The sequence below is a fragment of the Megalopta genalis genome, unplaced genomic scaffold (assembly GCF_051020955.1).
Source record: "Megalopta genalis isolate 19385.01 unplaced genomic scaffold, iyMegGena1_principal scaffold0100, whole genome shotgun sequence".
NCBI lineage: Eukaryota > Metazoa > Arthropoda > Insecta > Hymenoptera > Halictidae > Megalopta > Megalopta genalis.
This window is the reverse complement of record NW_027476169.1, coordinates 402127-423882: the sequence shown is the minus strand read 5'-3', so window position 1 is coordinate 423882 and position 21756 is coordinate 402127. Positions and strand designations below refer to the sequence as shown.

General features: G+C 41.1%; 2 protein-coding genes and 1 long non-coding RNA gene across 8 annotated transcripts in view; 1 reads left to right on the top strand and 2 right to left on the bottom strand.

The window, feature by feature from the left end:
• dlp (glypican dally-like) overlaps positions 1–21756 on the bottom strand; it is a 159373-nt gene that overhangs the window by 101000 nt on the left and 36617 nt on the right. The window lies entirely within an intron of this gene.
• The window catches only part of LOC117217399 (uncharacterized), a 68979-nt gene that overhangs the window by 15292 nt on the left and 31931 nt on the right, over positions 1–21756 (top strand). The window contains exon 4 of one of the 5 annotated variants that reach the window (XR_004489549.2): positions 2123–3981. The exons of 3 other annotated variants lie outside the window; for them this stretch is intronic. This is a non-coding gene — a long non-coding RNA (uncharacterized LOC117217399). Of the gene's footprint in view, positions 1–2122; positions 3982–21756 lie in introns of those variants that run through there. One more of the 5 variants, XR_004489550.2, reaches the window with a different exon arrangement.
• Positions 15315–17108, bottom strand: LOC143262231 (uncharacterized; the record flags this gene model as incomplete). The annotated part of the gene is made up of 1 exon (XM_076528122.1): positions 15315–17108. A coding segment is annotated over one exon (909 nt), but the record flags the coding sequence as incomplete, so codon positions are not given.

Below are 21756 nucleotides of genomic sequence, written 5' to 3'. Positions count from 1 at the left end.
TCTCTTTCATTCGCGCAACAATGCCGGTGGTTGTCGCGGTGGCACCACGGGCGCCCCTTATCCCCGGCAACTTTCCACCGTTCGAGCCGCCGACGGCTCTCCGCCACTTTTGTGCTCGGAAAGTTTGCCCGACATACTGTGAGACGCGCCGCTCGCGCTGCCCCATCCCCTCCCCTCTCCGAGAACAGTCGCCGCCGACAATGGGAAAACACGTACAGCGGGGCGGCTCGCCGCGCCGCGCCGCGGCGACGGCGGACACAACGGCGAGACGTTTCTGCTCGACGATGCGCGCTCAAGATTCACCCTTTTACCGCGGCGATCGCGCCCAGACGGAGACGAGACGACGTCGACGTCGACGACAACGACGACGACTACCACTCGCCGAGTTTCTCGAAGAAGAAGAAAAAGTTCGCGAAGATCCCCGAGGAGTACGACGACGACAACGACGACGACGACGATCCTCGATATACTCTTCCCGCCGTTCTCGCGAACTCGAAGCTCCGATATATTTGTTCGACGGTTCTCCCCGACGATTCGGATTTCTTCGAGCGTCCCCAACGGAGCACAATAGCCGGGGATCATAATAATTCGCTCTTAACTGCGCGGAGACGCTGTTGAAGGACGATTTTACGGGAATAGTGAAACGAGATCTTAACCTCGCACTGGATAAGAAAGAGTCTATCCATCGCTGTGACTTTGACACTTAACCTATAATATAATGTAAGCTAATATATAACCTATAATATAAGCTGTATAATATGCTCTATAATATGAGCTATATTATAGCTATAATTATAGCTATAACCTATAATATGAGCTATAATTATAGCTATAACCTATAATATAAGCTATAATTATAGCTATAACCTATAATATAAGCTATAGTTATAGCTATAACCTATAATATAAGCTATATTATAGCTATAATTATTGCTATAATCTATAATATAAGCTATATTATAGCTATAACCTAATTATTGCTATAACCTATAATATAAGCTATATTATAGCTATAATTAGCTCCTTGAGCTAAGAAATGAGCACCGTTGTGCCCTCAGGAATGGGACCTAATGCCCACCGATCAGTGTTTGCCCTGAAAATCACTATCTAAAGGCGGGGAGGGGGACAAGCTGTCGAACAGCTCTGATTAGATAATTCTGGAGTCGACGAACATATGTATACAAATTTCTCGAAAATCGTAATGATATGTATATATATATATTTTTATATATTATATATAATATATTATTATATTATTTATATTATATATAATATATATAAAAATATAATATAAAATAATATAATATAATAATATAATATAAAATAATATAATAATATAATATAATATATATATATGTATAATGATAACCGTAAAAAGCACCGCATTTGTGACTAGTTCATTTTGCGTTAATTTACGCTAACGGGACCGCTGTCCCGTGAATCACATGTAATTCACAGTTACACAGTTGACCCTTCGCACTCTGCCGTCCCCTCCGAGGGGACACCGCGAATCCAATCGGCAACTGGAATGCCTCCTTTCAGGGGGACGTGGAACGTGGCTGGTGATCGGCGTATCGTATTTACATACAGTGATCCGCGGAAGTAGTCGAGAACGACGTTTAACACTAGATTTATGGAACCCCGTCAAAATCACGGATCGCTAATCTTTTTAATTTACGATCATTCGTATCGTACAGATATAGAAGACAGTCTAATAAATAAGTTTAATATCACTTTGCCAGTGATAATTTTGCTAGTATTAAAATAATATATGATAAAATATTATATAATATAATATAAATAATTTGCCAGTGATATCAATCGTTGAAAGTATTCTATGATGCAACGTTCGCTTCGAATAATTTTCATTTAAATTTCAGGTTCAACATCTTTATATAATTTTTCTTCAAATTTCTCAATATTGCTGTAGTACAAAATAACATATATTTGTTAAAAACGATCGCAGCCTAAATAGTGAACAAATATCTGGTTCAACTGAAATTATTTAGATCAGATACCGCTACGTCGAGGTTATTACTGTGATCATCCAGAAGCTCATTTTAAATTGACAGCGTTCAATAGTTGTGACTTAATGAGAAAAGATTGACACTTTAATTCGCAGGCCTGTAAAATTAACAACTCCGAAAAATCCTTCGAAATCTGTCACTGAAGAATGAAATCTGTCACCACGAACGTGGCCCACGTTCGACTCTAATCCTCGAGCGAGGACCACGGGGAGGGGAGATTTTCCGACTCGCAGCCGGCGAGCGAGGATCGGCGCGACTCGGCGAGACTCGGTGCGACTCGGCGCGGCTCGGCGCGGCTCGGCGATTGTTTACGGGAACACGGAATAGGTGTCGGACAGTGGCAGCCAGCGGTGATCGCAGGCAGGCGCATTATATTCGGTTCGCATGCACCAGCTCATGGATAACCACGGTGGCGAGGCTAGGGACTCTGCCGAAGGGACGCAACACAACCATCACGGTCCAGTAGCATTCGCTCGAAACAAGGGGTCCGATTTCGTTGATCCGGAGCGGCAGTGCACCGCGTCGAATCCCTCCTGGAATACCGTTATCGTATAAATTCGTGAGCGAAGTTCGGAACTCGCATCCGCGGGGCAAACGCGATCCGCTACCCTATCCCCACTCTCCGTCTCTCGCTCCCTCCTTCCCTCTCTCTTTTACCCGACGCCGTTCCCGATACAGATAAATAGTTGTACGCGCGCGAATGGCTACGAAACGGTTAAGAGATTTACGCCGGTGGGGAGAAACGAGTCGAACGCGCGCGTCGTTACATCCGAGCGATCGACGACACGTTGAACGATGCCGTTCGACGAAGCGCGACGGCGTATCTTCTCCCCCAAAAATTCACTTAATAAAAATATTATGTATAATATAATATATAAAATATTAAATATTTGATATTATTATATTTGTTATATATATTTATATTACATTTCATAACATTACAATTACATTACATTACAATTACATTACATTACAATTATATTACAATTACATTACATTACAATTATATTACAATTACATTACATTACAATTATATTACAATTACATTACATTACAATTATATTACAATTACATTACAATTACATTACATTACATCACATCATCTATATTATATTATTTATATTATATTATACATATACATTATATAATAATATTACAAAATATTATATATAATATATAATTTTATTTGACCTTTTCTTACGATCCTAAGTTAAAACTTAAAAGTGTGACATACATCAAAGAGACGTGTCTACTTTCTACGTCGCCACTGCATTTTACAAAACTTTAAATTCGTCCACAATTATCCACAAATTAACTTTATTTAGTTACTCGATTTCTGCTTTCAACGTCTCGCATGTATTACAGGAGAACAGTGCATTTTGGCCAACTTTTTGGGAAGTTTCTTCGATTCGTTTTTTCCGAACACGTTTTCGATCGATTCGCAGAAACGGAACGTGTCCGACAGCTTTTCGAGGGACTCGATCGCACCGTGCCACCCGTTACGTGCGCCTCGGCTCGCACGCGACGCGATTCTCCAATCCGTTAATCGTTAACGCGCGAGCTCGTCGCTTCACGTCGACCAATTAAAAGCCATCGATTTACCGTACGACCGCGTCGCCGCTGATCGCGACTCTGTGATTCGATTTGTATCGATTTTTACGGAATCGACGGTGCCCGTTACGCTTTATCGTGTACATCGCTCGCATCAGACTGCGATCACCAGACTCTGCGAATCTTCGTTTATGGTAGGCGCAGATTTTTCGTACGCAGGAAAACGTATGAATGTAACGTCAGGTTTGCGGAATATGCCATAACGTCGTGTACCAAGCAATTTTATTTTTGCGACTATTGCAATTATAATGACTTTTTTATGTTGTATAATATGATATAATGAAATGTAATGTAATGTAATTGTAATGTAATTGTAATGTAATGTAATTGTAATGTAATGTAATGTAATGTAATGTAATTGTAATGTAATTGTAATGTAATTGTAATGTAATTGTAATGTAATTGTAATGTAATTGTAATGTAATTGTAATGTAATTGTAATGTAATTTAATGTAATTTAATGTAATTGTAATGTAATTGTAATGTAATTGTAATGTAATTGTAATGTAATTGTAATGTAATTGTAATGTAATTGTAATGTAATTGTAATGTAATTGTAATGTAATTGTAATGTAATGTAATTGTAATTGTAATGTAATTGTAATGTAATGTAATTTCAGTGTAATGCAATGTAATGCAATGTAATGTAATTGTAATGTAATTGTAATGTAATTGTAATGTAATTGTAATGTAATCGTAATGTCATCGTAATGTAATCGTAATGTAATCGTAACGTCATCGTAATGTAATCGTAATGTAATTTGTAATGTAATTTGTAATGTAATTGTAATGTAATGTAACGTAAATGTAATATAAATGTAATGTAAATATAATGTAATGGCCTCCGAATTGCCTTCGAATAGTGTCACGTGGCCTCCGAATTCCCTTCGAATCGTGTCACGTGGCCTCCGAATTACCATCGAATCGTGTCACGTGTCCTCCGAATTGCGAGGCCCGAGAAATCGCGTCTTGGTATTCTCGTATCCGCCGGTTTCAACTCCGACCTCCGCACATTTCTTGGAGAAATTACCGTACGCGGAAGCGAAGCAGTTAAAAGCGAATACCGAAAAGACCGAAACGTTATGAAATTCGGCGGGAGAAAAGCAGAGAAAAGAAAAGAAAAGTGGGGGGAAGTGAAGAAGTGGAGGAAGCGACGGAAACGGAATATTTGGAATACCGGTTTAAAAGAAATCGGCGGCAGGAGGCGCAAATAGAGGGAAGGGCGAGGAATGCGATGGCTGCCGCGAGAAGCGTGCGGGATGTGGGAAAGAGATATTTTAAGAACGACGTGTGAAGAGAAGAGTATGGTTATTCGATACCTTAATATAGCCTGCGGCTGCATATGGAGCAGAAGCGCGGGGGCTGGTCGGAGAGGGGGAAAAGGATGGAATCGATGCAGCAAAGATATTTAAGACGGCTAATGGGGGTGGATTGGGTGACACCGGGGGAATGCGATAAGGGAAGAATTGAAAAGAGAGGAAATGAATAGAAGAAGCGCAAGGTGGACCTGCAGGTTTCTGAAAAGGTAAATACGTTCCCTGCCGAGCTGTTTTTATTCGACTATTCAAACTGGCCATTTGATATTTTACTAAAATTTGATATTTTATATGCAATTATTACGACAACTTTATTATGGTCTATTCTTGAAATTAATTCTTCAGTTCTAAATTTGTTGTAAACAGCTGCTGGGATTGCTATTATTACTATTATTATATTACTGTTATTGTTATTACAATTAATTATATTTTATTTATTTTAGTATTATTTTATTTTATTTATTTATTTCCCTATTTACTTATTACTATTATAATTAATTATATTTTATTTTTTGTTATTTACTATATAATATATATTAATATACTATATTATTATTTATTTATTTTACTATTTACTTGTTACTATTATATATTACCATTATTATTATTATTATTATTATTATATTACTATCACTATTATTATTTATTATAAACTAGAGATGGGCATTATTCGAATTCATTCGAGTAAATACTTACTTATTCGTATAATTCACTATTCTAACAAACGATTCGAATAGAGATCGTAAAATTATTCCGATAATAATGCGAACATTATTGTTGACTTGTAATTTTATAAGAATATGTTTATACCAAAACATTCTGGACTTATATCAATTTCAACTACTTATAAGAATTCCGATGCAACATTTACAAAAAAAAAACAGAAGTTCACCGTAAAAAGGAATACGAACGAAATAAATCGATAAACTATGAATAAATCGCTTTATATTCAATCATTTTTATTCAACCCGATTGCTCACCGCGCGATTTCCCGTATGAATAAATTCTTAAACTCGAATAGAATCTTATTCGAATAAATTCGATAGCGTCGAATACAACGTTATAAATAACGTAATAATAAAATACACATTGTCGAATCTGCGTCTCGAACGGGTCGAATTCGAATTTCAGCGTCGTAGCCGGCAATGAGCAACAACAGCGCTGCCTACTGAACGCACGGTAACTTGTTCCGGCGCATGCGCCGCCGGACTCCGCGGCGAGAGATTCCGGTTATGTTATGCGTGCTTCGTTTGCGTACTGTAATTTCGCGCGTTAATGGCGACGCGCGCGCGGAACGGTGGCCGCGCGGTTCCCGGCACGATATATTATCGAGCTATTAGCGGGTAGATCGGAACGCGTTTCATCGACGACGGCGAACCTGTTTCTGGTCGACGAGCGAGCGAGCGAGGGTGCGTGTACGCAAGAAATTATCAGCCACCGTTGCACGCAGCCGAGACATCGCCCGAAGCGTGTCCCTATCTGCGAGCACGGTTGTCCGCGATTTCGTTGGCTCGCTCCCGTAACGTTTCAATTTTCTCTCGCTCGAGGATCTAGAGTGGTGGCGGTGGTGGTGGTGGGGGGTGGCGAGCGAGTGTCGGCCAGCCAACCGCGACTAATGTCTTCGTTACTAGTTTTGCCTGCGGAATTACGATCGGCGACGGTTCCAGCCGGTACTTCCGATCGATCCTGGCTCGTGAATATTTTAGGACCGAATTATTCCTTCGTCCGGAGAACCGTAGGAATTAACCGTCCGCGAATGCCGGGCCGAGGAAGACGAAATGGGAAAGCCGAGTTATTCGTAACTGTACCGTGTACTCGGCGTCCGCGCGCAGTGATTTCCATTGAAAAAAAGTGAACAAAAACGTATAATATATTATTTAAATATAATATATATTATACAGGGTGTCCCAAAAATGTCTCGCAATCCGGAAATGGCGGGTTCCTCGGATGATTTGAAGTAGCTTCTTCCTTTACAAAAATGTTCTCCGAGGCACCGTTAACGAGTTATTAAGGAAAAACAGTGCGCCAATAAGAATCGAGTACGGCTGACGCGAGGCGGCCAAGCCAACCAGGGCGCGAAGCCCAGTTCCGCTCATTGGCTCGGTCGGTTCGCGCCAGCCGAGCTCGCCTCTCATTGGTCACTGTTTTTCGTTAATAACTCGTTAACGGTGTCTCGGAGAACATTTTTGTAAAGGAAAAAGTTGCTTCGAATGACCCGAGGAACCCGTCACTTTCAGATTGCGAGACATTTTTGGGACACCCTGTATATTTAAGTCTTACCTTTTCATTTTATATTACTGGTACGTATATTTGGGATCTTGTTTGGGATAGGGTAATGAACACAAAATGCAGCGTTTCAATTGTTTATGAACGAATTTTTTAAAATACAATTTCTGTTCTCGATTCGATTAAATTGAACGTCCTCTCGATTTTCGTGTCGCGACATGTACTGTGACATGATATTTAAGTACATAGCAAGTATATTGAATTCTGTAAAAATTGTCTATTTTCAAAGAACGAAATAATTATAAACGATGATATATAATATAAATATTGTCATATTGTTATACATATAATATATAATATAATAATATAAATATAATATATATATATATATATTATTATATATGTTATTATTATATTGTATTATATTGTAATTTATATTGTATTGTACCGTATTCTATTGTATTATATTCTATTCTATTATATTAAATGTATTACTAATAATTATAAAGTAACATTACTATATATTATATAAATATATAAATACAGTAAAATCGTGATGTATTTCCATTTTGGACGAAAATCTCCATATTGCAGATCTCCGATTTTACGTTTACATTAGAAAACCATCGGCACATAAAGCGTTAAAAAAATGCAGCTATTCTCAGTAGGTTAAAAAATATTGATCCGCGAGCGCTTAGCGTCAACTGTTGCTCGCGACACGCGAACACCGTGCAGTCACAATGATTCGAGCGCGCGAAGTGGGCTCGAGGGTGGGCGGGGGTGGCGGCGATCCGAGTTTCAATGGCGAGCGCGCGAAAGACAGGACTGTCGTTTCGCGACAGTCGACGTGAAACGGAAAGCGCGAGGAATTATCTTAGAGCGAAAAATTACAGAATCGAGATTATATTATCGAGACGAAAATCTCCCCGGCGAGCATTATTACTTTCGCGACGATTTCCCGTGCTCGCAACGAGGACTGCCGCGAGTGTTCGCCCCGATTCTTCCGAAAACGGCCATCGTCGCGTATGAGTGGCTCCGCTCGAAGCCGAACGTTCCAACGTCGCCGGAACTTCGAAATTTCCCTACCGACCGCATCGGCCGCGGGAGTGGGGGAACGCGTGACTCCCCCCACCCTCCGCGAACGTTCATCTGTCCATGGTCGCCGATCGAAGAGATCATTAAAAAAAATAATATGATATAATAATATAATATAATATAATAATAACATATATAATAATATAATATATATATATTATATTTATATTATTATATTATTAATATATATATATATATATATATATATATATATATATATATATATATATATATTATATTTATATTATTATATTATTAATATATATATATATATATATATATATATATATATATATATATATATATATGTATATATTATATCATATATATATTATATATATATATTCATCTCGAGAAACACGGGACAAAAGAGAGATTCGACGAGTAATTAAAGAGCAGACGACGAGGGATCCGATGATACCGGCAACTTCCACTTTCGACAGCGTCGATGGAAAAGTCCGGGAAGCCGCGGAGAAATGGACAGAGTCGCAGCGAGCGGCGAAGATAGAGCGAGAGAGAGGCGCGGAGGGGAGGGGGTCTTTGATGCGCGGGCAAAGAGGATAACGAAGGGGACAAAAGGGAACGAAAGGGAAAGGAACGGGGAAAAGAAGTCGCGTCGGTGGAGAGGCGAAGAGGAGAAAAGGAGACGGGAAGAGCGAAAAAAGGGAAAAGCAGGGGCCAGGGAGGGAGGGAAGGGGAGAAGAATACAAAGAGCAGCGGAGAGCTGGAGAGGGACGAGTAGTTCGAATCCCCCCGGCCCCTTTCGGCCCCGCAAATATTTTGTCTTCGGCTGCGGACTGCTGCTTTTTCCAGCGGCGCGCGCGGCTCTCTCGTCTCCCACTCTCGACCCCGCTCTGCCGTCGACCCCCCCCCCCCGCCCCTCTTTGTCCGCCCGTTTGCATCGGCATCGAATTCATCGTTAATCGTCGAGAGAGGTTAAGTGCCGCGGATCGTCGAATCGCAAATGGGACGTCGCGTTCGAGTCCGCGTCGAGCCGCGTCCTGCCGGCGGAAGAAGAAACGAAGAAGCATCTTCAAAGTTCGGAGAGACACGCCGGCGAGCGATCCGTCCGATCCTCTCTCTCTCTCTTAATGCGGGAGGCAAAGCGCGATGCGCCGCTGCCTTTATTGCGAGTCCCTTCCGCAATGAACTCCCATTGAAATGCACGCCGCCGAGCACGCCGAGCCGAATATTCCCGCCGGATGGCAATGAATTATGCAGAGTTATCGGACAGCACCGAACCGCCGAGCTTTTCTTCGAGATCCACCTCCTTCCCTCTCGTCGATTCCGTTCGAATTCAGAGGGAACCGACTCGACTCGACTCGACTCGACTTCACTTCCTCTCTGCTTTCTCTGCCGACCGAACGAACCGGTGCCCGGCCAAACGAGAGACAACGAAACAAGGTGAACGGTAATTATATCGATGTAAATCGCGATGGCTCGCGAACGATTATACTCCGCCTAATTTGTCTCGTCTCGACTCGGACTCGTTAGCAGAGGCGAGGGACGAGATTGCTTTCGCAACTTTCTAACATAACCTATTACTCGGCGGACAATTACGTGGATTACGAAATATCAAGCGTAGCGTGTACGTTAATGCAAATGTTAGCGCGGAATTTTTCGTTGTTCGAGAATTTCACGGCACGATATTATAGGAACGAGCGAAACTGTACACAGGATGGGCTTCCTGAGATCGTTTGAAGTAACTTTTTCCTTAGCGAAAATACGATCCGCGGCTTCGTTTACGAGTTATTAACGAAAAACACTGACCAATCAGGGGCGAGCTCGCCTAGCGCTACAGGCGGCCGAGCGAGCCAATCAGCGGAACTGCGCTTCGTCCACTCGTTGGCTCGGCCGCCTTGCGCTATCTGAGCTCGCCTCCCGCTGACCAGTGTTTTGGAATAACCTCAGGAAATACTACATAATCTCCGGGTATTAACATAATTGTGGGACACTCTGTATAGCAATAAAATCGTAAATGAGTAAAATTGTCACGTTCCGGCAATCTAGTGTTAAGCACGTTCGAGTTGAGGGTGATTTCCATTGAATCGAGGAGATTAAATTTGTCTCGCGTCTTCGCCGCTTGTTGTTTCGCTTGGAAATTTTTATCGCGAACGCGTAAAATGCGCGGACCAAGCTATTAGAATATCGCCTCTCGCGTGCCTCGTAAAGGCTTGGGTAAGTGTAAGTGTTGCTACGATTTCTGAATGAAGGCGAACTTTGACGGAGAAAATAAGATCTTTTACGCCAATAAATTGACAACTCGAGCTCTACACCTATTATTCCTTAACCGGAATATTTACTTTTCCCAAAATATTGAATCTCCGAAAGCACGAATTCCATTGAAATTTGTAGAAAGTGTAATGCAAAGAAACCATACGTATGCATATGTATCTATTACTTAGGTTACGTACTATAGGTTATATATTTATTACCGCGAGCCGAATACTTCGGACGTTCCGATTACCGTGTGTCGAGATTGACATCGCCCTTTTTCTTTTAAATGTACACACACAGTTATAATTCCTAGGATCAAGATATTCTCACTGTGTAACGCTTTACAAATTAGGTATAGGTATGTACTCTGCGATCAAGCGTGTTCCGCGCCGGCTCGTCGAGAACTGCGCTGTATAGGTTAAGATACGTAGTTCGGTAAAGCGCCGCAGGTAGTGTACACGCATAGTAAAAAGAACTATGCGCCAATATTAGTAAATAATATTTGAGGACAGGCGACAGCGACAGAGTGTACGTCGATCTTCTATCAAAGCAACGATTACTTTATCTAAAAATAAATAGCTAAAATATATTGTTAATAAATAGTGAATCACCAAAATATAAATGCCTCTCGAATCAGCGTTCACAGATGCCGTTACGAGTATGTATTTCGCAAGACTCAACGTTATCATAACCTTTCCGCGTATCAAAAAACTGCGATTGCTGTTACTTGTAACAGCAATAAACATAAATTATCAATGTTAAACGTATAAAAAAATTATGATATTCATTTCTAGAAGATTGCACACTATAAAATATTAGATTTTACCACCTTCTTATTTTTAGCCGCGTTTCAAGTTAGCGGCCACGTGCCGGTAAATGCAAAAATCCGCGAAGCAAAAATGTTGCCGAACGTTGTCGAGCGATGTCGCGCGACACGATTAGCGAACAATTTGTTCGGTAGCGTTCTTGCGCGGGCGAGATTCGAACACGTTCTCATCGGCGAAGGAATCCCACCGGCGCGGATACGCTCTCGGGTCAGATGGCCACGCGTGTATACGTATATACTATACTATACATATATATATTATATGTACGTAGGTACGTGTACACGATTCGCGAACTATAGGCACCCTTGGCCAAAGGAATGCGCGGTGGTATAGTTTATGCATTGACCACATTCCTCTCCCATGCCTTGAAACGCTCCTCTTCCTCCGTCTCTTTCATTTAACACACCTACGTTCCCGGGGCCCCAGGGCCCCGGTTGTACACGGACCCGTGCGTGCCCCCTGTGCGCCGCTCTTTTACTTTCGGTCCGCAGAGTCGACGGCACGCCTCCCCCTCCCCTTTTCCTGACCCCCTTCCCGTCCTTTCTCTTTCTGCTTCTCGTACCCGCGCGCTTCGTTTTTTACCTCCCTTTTCATTCCTCGTCATCTCGAAAAGCTTTTTTTCGCGTTGCACCGCGAGCAAAAAATTGCGACCGCTGACGCCACCCCTGCGCGATGTTTCCACCACGGTGGCGATGCTGTATAATGTACCTAAATTGGAACGCTTTTGAGGCGGGTGTAAGATTATAGTCGATTTTATTATTTTATTTAACGGTGTCGTCGTTGAATATTTATATCGCTGTTCGATGGATCGATGCTTCTGAGAAATGTAAGCAAATTTGTGGTAATATAATATAAATATATATATATATATATATATATATATATATATATATATATATATATATATATATATATATATATTATATTATTATTATATTATTATATATATATATATATATATTATATTATTATATATATATTTTATTTATCTTTTTTATTTATTTTTATATTTATTGTTTAATACGAATAAACGCTGAAACAAGGAATAACGATAAACTGAAATTAATCAGTGAAGTATGAGGCGTGTACCCATTATGGAACAGCGTTTCTGTTCCATGTCCCCACGTTTTATATTCGAAGTCCCAATTTTGAAACACCGTTCGAACTGCTCGTTCCGAAATAGAAACATTGAACATGAAACAGGGGTGCCAACTGTTCCATAAATGGGGACAATGAAGACATCGATGTACGCAATATGGAACGGTACTACGTTTTTGCTCATAAAAATCCGTGTTCGAGTGAACATTTTTTTTTGCACAGTTAATTGTTACATAACGGTATTTGCGCGAGTGAATTTTTAAAGAACGTCGTTCGAAAATATGGGGAGAATTTTTGCATCCGCTTTAATGTGCTCCATCTATTTTTATCGCGTTATTTATGCTGCTGTTACAAGGAAGGGGTTCGCAATTGTGCGGTGTTTCGTAACAGAGAGGGTAAAAAAAAAGGTGGCGTTGTTCTTCAGAAAAATATTTCTTATTATCGCGTAATCATTTGACATTGTCAAGCCGAGAGCTGACGATTAGATCATCTTACAATTATCTCAAATAATTATATCAAATAATTATTGCAAATAATTATTTCGGATAATTATGTCAGATAATTATTTTTCGGATAATTACTCCAAATAATTACGTCGAATAATTCTAAAATGAAACAACGCGTTTTAAGATAATATTTCAAACATTGACAATTAAATATATAAATTTTTATAAATATATTGTTGAAATATTATAAGTGTACTATTATATAATATTAAAATTATAATCATTCGGCTGGCAATTAATTGTATGAAAAACATTTACTGCCGTAATTAAACCGTGGATCTTTATGCAAAATCAAAATTTGTTACTTCGATTGCAACAAGCAGGAACAAAATAAATTTGTTTAAAATTTATTATAAATAATTTTATAAAGAAATAAATAAGTATTAAAATTTATTCTAACTAAATAATTTTATACAAAAATAAATGTATTAAAATTTATTCTAAATAAATAATTTCATACAAAAATAAATGTATTAAAATTTATTCTAAATAAATAATTTCATACAAAAATAAATGTATTAAAATAAATTAATTAATTACAAATTAAAACAAATAAATGTATTAAAATTAATTTATTTTCATTCTCAACATATATTAACGTTATATAATGACATAACTTTAGCATATTTAATAACAAATCGAGAGTCTAGTTAAAATCCGTCGTCGCACGAAAAAATTGTTCATCTCGCACCGATTTGACGCAGCTTCGCAGGCGTAAATAAATACATGTTGAGCAAACAGGCCAAAAAAAAAAAACGTTCCTCCTCGACCGGCCGTAGAATGTCCGAACGGAGCGGATCGCCGCCGAAACAGCAACAAATATCCAATTATCGATCGACCCTCGCGAAAGCAGAGCGGTCGCAGAGAGAGCCACGTAGCCCGTTTTCCGTTTGGATTTTCGAGCGGGCGTCGAACGGCCATTAAACGAGGACGCATCCTTACCGGCGATTCGATGGGCTCGTAAACTCTTAATTAGCCGGCGGAGAAGCGCGCGCGCGCGCGCCGCGAAATAAATCCCCGTGGGGGAACGAATACCCTAATGAATTTCAAATAGATTACGCGAGCGGGACGGGTCGCTTGCTGCGAGCGCGGGACGGCGGCCAACTTGTCCGCTCGTAACCGCGTGTGGATTCCGAACGCGTAAGAGTAACGGGCCGCCACGGGCCGCCGCGGCGCGCCGCGCGAATCGCTCGCGAATAATCGGCTGCAATACGGCCGCCCTCCTATCGCGGAGGAGAACGTTCACCCGTCGATACATCTCGCCGATATCACGGCGTACCGATCGATCACCGATCGGTCGGATTATCGGTCGGTCGGTCGATCGATCGATCGGAGAATCGTGCGCGGAATCGATACGTAGTATCGCGCGTGCAACGCATCGAGCTAACGACTAATCGATCGCCGATCGATCTCGATCCACGCGCGCGGCGCCTATTTACGGTGATTTCAGCGGGGAGGATTTCTGGGAAGCCGCGCGAACGATTTCGAACAGTTTCAGATCGATTTTGCAATGTTCCGGAACTTGTTCTTTTCGATTATAGTTTGCTAGGTTGAGCTTGAAAAATGTGTGGAAGAGTGCGAATTATACTGTGCTCGGGTCGACTTTGACCCGGAGCGCGCAGATACCGAACTTGTTCCTTTCGATTGTAGTTTGCTAGGTTGAGCTTGAAAAATGTGTGGAAGAGTGCAAATTATACTGTGCTCGGGTCGACTTTGACCCGGAGCGCGCAGATACCGAACTTGTTCCTTTCGATTGTAGTTTGCTAGGTTAAGCTTGGAAAATGTGTGAAAGAGTGCGTATTACTGTGCCCGGGTCGGCTTTGACCCGGAGAGCGTAGATATTATTTCAACGTCTTTGGACAATTAACGTGCGCGAAGGAGTAGCTTGACACTTAAACTGACGTATTTAAAATTTAAATGATGCATTTAAAAAATATAATGGATCATATAATTGTTCAAAATTTGATTTCTATGCTAATTGTTTACATCGTAAGGATATATTTATCAGTTATTTATTCAATTTACGTTACTTACACGTTACCTACGGCAAATGCTGCAATAACAATTGTTAAAAATCAGAATATTGATTGATAATATTGTTATTATTAGTTGGTATTATTATTATTATTATTTAATATTATTATTATCATTATTATTTGTTAGTATTGTTATTGTTATTATTACTTAGTATTATTATTATCATTATTATTAGTTAATATTATTATTATCATCACTATTATTAGTTAGTATTATTACTGTCATTATTATTTATTATTATTATTATTATTAGCTAGTGGTATTGTTATTATTATTATTAGTTAGTGGTATTGTTATAATTATTATTAATTATTATTATTATTATTATTATTATTATTATTATTATTATTATTATTATTATTATTATTATTAGCAGTAGTAGTAGTTTTTATTATTTCGTGTTTTCGCACAGCTCTACTGTGAAGCGCAACGCGGCGCCGGGGTTCGGTAGGGTCTGCAAATTGTGGTCACAGTTCGAACGGTTGATACGTTGATAGGAGCGGAGCGCCACGCCGGCCGGATCGATTGAATCCCGCGAGAGTGGCGCGATTAAAACATAAACGATTCGGCGTGCCGCGGTGCGATGCGGTGCGGTTCCGTGCGGCGGGGCGTGGCGGGGTGAGGCGCGGCGCGGCGGCTACGAATTCAAAAGCCGATGCGCTCCCATTGACTGGGACTAGTCGTTGTCGGCCAGAAACTCCGTTCGTTTCGGATCAGTGCCTCGCCGGTAACCGCTTGCGCTCGGCGTGTACGCGCGCGCCCGCCGGCTCGCACACCTATCTCCCCGCCGCGCCACGGAGCCCGCGTAGTTACATGTGGAAGCGCCTTAGGCCGGACGCGACAGTGTGTTCGGCTGCAGGTTGAAACGGTGGCGACCGGCAGGCAGGTTGAAACGGGCAAAGGAATGTCGGTTCGGGAGGGGGAGACCGGCAGGCAATGGAGAGTAAGCTGGGAGAGGGTGAAAGAGAGAGAGAGGGAGAGAGGTAAAGAGCGAGGACCAAACTGGAATTCGGTCCCCCATCTTTCCGTCTTTCCTTCCTTCTTCCCTCTTTCAGCCCTTCTTCTTTTCCATTTTGCTGAAACGGACAACCGTCTACTTTCCGCCTAGCTGCTCGGCCGCGGTGTCCTCGTTTCGTCCTTCCAGTCATCGCCGACTAGAATGGATTCCCCGGCTCTCTCGCCTGTTTCGCCGCTCTCGGGAAACCCGTCCCGCGTCGCGCTCGCTCGTTCATCTGCATGTCACGGCTCGCAGCTCGTCAAACGCACCGTCCCGTCGTCACCGTCGTCGTCATCGTCATCGTCGTCACCGTTGTCATCGTCATCATCATCGTCGTCATCGTCATCATAGCCGTCGTCATTGCCGTCATAGTCATCGTCATCATCGTCGTCATTGTCATCGTCATTGCCATCATCATCATTGTCATCATCATAGTCATCATCATCATTGTCATTGTCGTCATCGTCATCATAGTCATCATCGTCGTCATCATTGTCATTATCGTCATTGTCGTCATCGTCATAATCGTCGTCATCATTGTCATCATCATCATCATCATCATCATCATCATCATCATCATCATCATCATCATCATCATCATCATCATCATCATCGTCGTCGTCGTCGTCATCGTCATCATCGTCATCATTGTCATCATCATCGTCGTCGTCATTGTCATCATCATCATCATCATCATCATCGTCATTGTCATCGTCATCGTCATTGTCATCATCGTCATCATTGTCAGCATCATCGTCGTCGTCATTGTCATCATCATCATTGTCATTGTCATTGTCGTCATCATTGTCATTATCGTCGTTGTCATTGTCATCATCATTGTCACCATCATCATCATCATCATCATCATCATCATCATCATCATCATCATCATCATCATCATCATCATCGTCATCATCGTCATTGTCGTCATCGTCATTGTCGTCATCGTCATCGTTGTCGTCGCCGTCATCGTGGTCGTTTTCATCACCTTCGTCGTCCTCGCTGTCACCGTCACCGTCAACGTCGTCGTCGTCGCAGCAATTCGCAAAGATCCTTGGAACGCGGGCCGGGTCACGAGGTTGCGACGGGCCAAGGATTTTTCGGAGCGCCGACGGTGATCGGCGTCGACGTCGGCGCTGGCCCGCCCGGCGTTTTTACGTTCCCTTTTCCCCGGCGACGACGCCAGCCGCCGGCTCGACTTTCTTCCCGAGCGTGTTATTCGCATCGGAATTCCGATTAATTCTGCGGACGGTGGTGGGGGGAGCCGTTGGCCGGCGCACACCCTTCTCACGGTTCCTCCTTCTCCTCCTCCATCTCTTCCTCCTCCTCGTCCGCCGTCGCCTTCCCACCACCGCTTCTCGTCTGTCGACTTCCTCTCCTTTTATTTCGTCGACGTCCCGAGGCCTGGAACTCGCGCGCGCGGTTTCTGCGATCGATCCGCCCGATATTGGAACATTAACGATTCACGGACATCGTTCCGTCTATAATTGCGCCGAGAGCAACTTAAGCGCTCCCTCGCCGCCGCGAATTATACGCGCCAGCTGGATATCCTTAGGCATCGCGGTTAATTAACCCGTTTGCATTCGCAGACGAGATATCTCGCGGCGCGACTCGACGCGATGAATTCGAGAAACGCGACCGTCGCTGATACGACAACGCTTACAATTCTCCGACGGTTATTCCCACGAAATCGCGAGTTTTAGCGATGAAAAAAAATATCGTATCGTAGCGTAGCGCGTTTATTAATCTGTTGATTAATAAAAAAATAAAGAAATATTTGGGCAATATTTCTGCCACGTTCGTCGCGATGATATCGTTAGAAAAAATTAATACATCGACTTGATTCTACGAATAAGCATTGGACGTCTTAAAAACGTTCATTTTACGTCCATTTTAGGTCTGTCATACATCGTACGCCCTAAAATGGACGTTTTTAGGCTGTTCTATTTCAGACGTCGAAGGACGTCTTGTTTCAGTCGTTAAGAGGACGTCCAACTCGGGATTAACAAGTATTACAATTAACATATTACAGCTAAACAATTTGTTTTGTTAACAAAGTTTTTTTGTTTTTATTACTCGTAGTTGTATGCTATTAGTAATTTATTAATAGTTGATTTTTTAAAACCAGCTTCTTCATGTTATTAGACGTCTGAACGATGTCTTAAATACGTGCAGAAGACGTCTCATGAACGTCCAGAAGACGTCTTATGGACGTCTAAAAGACGTCTTATGAATGTCTATAAGACCTCGTTTACAAACGTCGTTCAGACGTCTACAGGACGTCCTAAAGACGTTCACAAGACGTTTTGATTCGCAGCACAGGATGTCTCTAGGTCATTCGTACGCCTAAACATCCCGAATGCCTCACACCAGACGTCTTTAAGACGTCCTGAAAACGTCTTACGAACGTCCTGAAGACGTCCTATGAACGTCCAGAAGACGTCTTACGAACGTTTAAAAGACGTCGTTTAAACGTTTTACAGACGTCGTTTAGACGTCTTACGAACGTCCAGAAGATGTCTTACGAACGTCCAGAAGACGTCTTATGAACGTCCAGAAGACGTCTTATGAATGTCCAGAAGACGTCTTATGAATGTCCAGAAGACGTCTTACGAACGTTTAAAAGACGTCGTTTAGACGTCTTACGAACGTCCAGAAGACGTCTTACGAACGTCCAGAAGACGTCTTATGAACGTCCAGAAGACATCTTATGAATGTCCAGAAGACGTCTTACGAACGTTTAAAAGGCGTCGTTTAGACGTCTACAGGACGTCTTAAAGACGTCTTACGAACGTCCAGAAGACGTCTTACGAACGTCCAAAAGACGTCCGACATGAAATAACGCCGAATCGTTCACGATTATAAAATCTGCTGATGGTAGGTCGACCGCGACGTTAGAACGGATTAGCCGGCGTAGGTTCAACGGGTGCATGCCGGAAAGCTCGGAGCGCACGATGCGGCGTTGCTCGCGCCTTCTCGGGAATCTCGGAGAGTTCGAACGCCGCGCAGGAGAAGTTAGCGCGTCGTCCACCAAGTTTAGACAGGACCGTTTCGCACACGCTTTAAACGATCGCGCAACGACGCCTGCCCGCTCTACGGCGCGTCCAAGTCGGCCATAACTAGTTTTCGCGCGAGAACGTATTCTCGAACGCGCAACAAACAGGCCTCTCTCGTCGTCGTTGCGGCTCTCCGCTCGCTGCAGCGGAGTCCGCTTTCGCGGACTTTTCTGTCCGTCGTGGAGCGAGCGTATAAGGGAACCTCGTCTAACCTCTGGGCTATCAACGAGGCGCGGATCAAAGAGAGAGTTTACCGGATCTAGTGTTCATCTCGCCAAAACATTTGCACGCGGTTATTTGTTATTTGTACGAACGGGCATCGCGGACGATTTTACCAGTAACGAAAAAACAAGTGAGAAAAATATAGAATAATTATTTTTTAAATCGAGTCGGGAAATTCGCTTTGTACATACGATTTTGCGGTATTAATATTAACTTTTTATAATTTTTGTTATATATAGAATTATAACTTTTTAACCATTAAATATAGAATAATTATTTTTTAAATCGAGTCGGGAAATTCGCTTTGTACATACGATTCTGCGGTATTGATATTAACTTTTTATAATTTTTGTTATATATAGAATTATAACTTTTTAACTATTAAACATAGAAAATAATTATTTTTTAAATCGAGTCGGGAAATTCGCTTTGTACATACGATTTTGCGGTATTAATATTAACTTTTTATAATTTTTGTTATATATAGAATTATAACTTTTTAACCATTAAATATAGAATAATTATTTTTTAAATCGAGTCGGGAAATTCGCTTTGTACATACGATTTTGCGGTATTAATATTAACTTTTTATAATTTTTGTTATATATAGAATTATAACTTTTTAACTATTAAATATAGAAAATAATTATTTTTTAAATCGAGTCGGGTAATTCGCTTTGTACATACGATTCTGCGGTATTGATATTAACTTTTTATAATTTTTATTACATACATAGAGTTATAACTTTTTTAAAACTAGAATTGCATTTTTTTTCTTTATGATAGAGGAACTAGTACAAGAGACGATGACTAAACTACTTTGTTGTAATTTTGTTATTGTACTTGGAACGGCGAAACAAAATATACAAGACTCTCGATTTTTTTACCTTTTTGTTCGAGTTTATAACAAAAATTTATAAAAATGTTTTCTGTGGATCTCGGTAAGTTCTATGCATATTAAAAATTTCACCGAAATCTGTGATGCGAAAACTTTATATTTTTTATATAATATTATTATTATCGTTATTGTTATGTAATGTTATTATGCAATTAATTATAATTATATAACACTATTATATGATTAATTATAATTATATAAAACACTATTATATGACCAAGTACAATTTTGTAACACTAGGATATGATTAATTATAATCATATAACACCATTATATGATTAATTATAATTATATAATAATATTATATTATAAATATTATTATAATATTGTATCATAAATATTATTACGATATAATCATATAACACTATTATTATAATTATTATTAACATTATTATTATAATTATAATCATATAACACTATTATATGATTAATTATAATTATATAATAATATTGTATCATAAATATTATTATAATATTATATCATAAATATTATTATATTATATCATAAATATTACTATAATATTATATCATAATTATTATTATAATATTGTATCATAAATATTATTATAATATTGTATTATAAACATTATATTATAATATTATATCATAAATATTATTATAATATCATATAATGAAATCCAATATTAATCTCAAGCAACCTCCACCGAGCAAATTCATCGAATAAATTTCTCGCGCAACTGTACCTCGACAATTTCAACGATCGTGGATTAAAACGTTCGGAACCCGCCCCGTTCTCACGGATCCGGGTAAAGCTAGCGTTAAAGAGTCACGAGCATCGGCCCGTACAGAAACAGTTTCGCTTAAATATTTCAGAGCGTTCGTGTCTCCGACGATTGCGCGAGAAGAGCATCTTCGAGAAGGGCGCACCGCCGTTTTGGAGTCTTCGCTGCCGCGGCAACCGCGGAGCGATAAAAAATTTATCAGCTGCCAACGATTCTCGCGCGATAGCAAGACGGGACGGAACGGAACGGAACGGAACGGAACGGAACGGAACGAACGGTAACGTCGGCGAGAGTGTGTGTACCCTGTGTGTCCCTCGAGATGGAAACACGATTATCCGACACCGACAGCGAAGATTACACGCGCGTGAGATAGCACGGTTTTCGTGTTACATGCTCGTCATTTATTAGCGGCGCCACTCGACGTCGCACGCTCCGGCACCGCCGGACGATTTTCGAGACGCGCGCGGAATACCGAGCGGAAAAGTGTGGAATCGCGAGCGAAGAAGCGTGGAATTACGAGCGCAATTGAGCAGCGGAATCGCGTGCGGAGAAGCATGGAATCGCGAGCAAAATTGCGTGAAATTGCGAGCGGAAAAGCGACGGAGTCGCGAGCGGAATTGCGCGGAATCGCCAGCTGCATTACTTGCGGAATTGCTTGCGGAATCGCGTGCTAAAAAGCGCGGAATCACAAGCGGAAAAGCGCGAGATCGCTCACGGAATTGCTTGCGGAATTGCGTGCTAAAAAAGCGCGGAATTGCATGCTAAAAAGCGCGGAATTGCAAGCAGAGAAGCGCGGAATCGCTTGCTGAATCGCGCGCGGAATTGTGTGCTAAAAGGCGCGGAATCGCAAGCAAAAAAGCGGCGGAATCGCAAGCGGAAA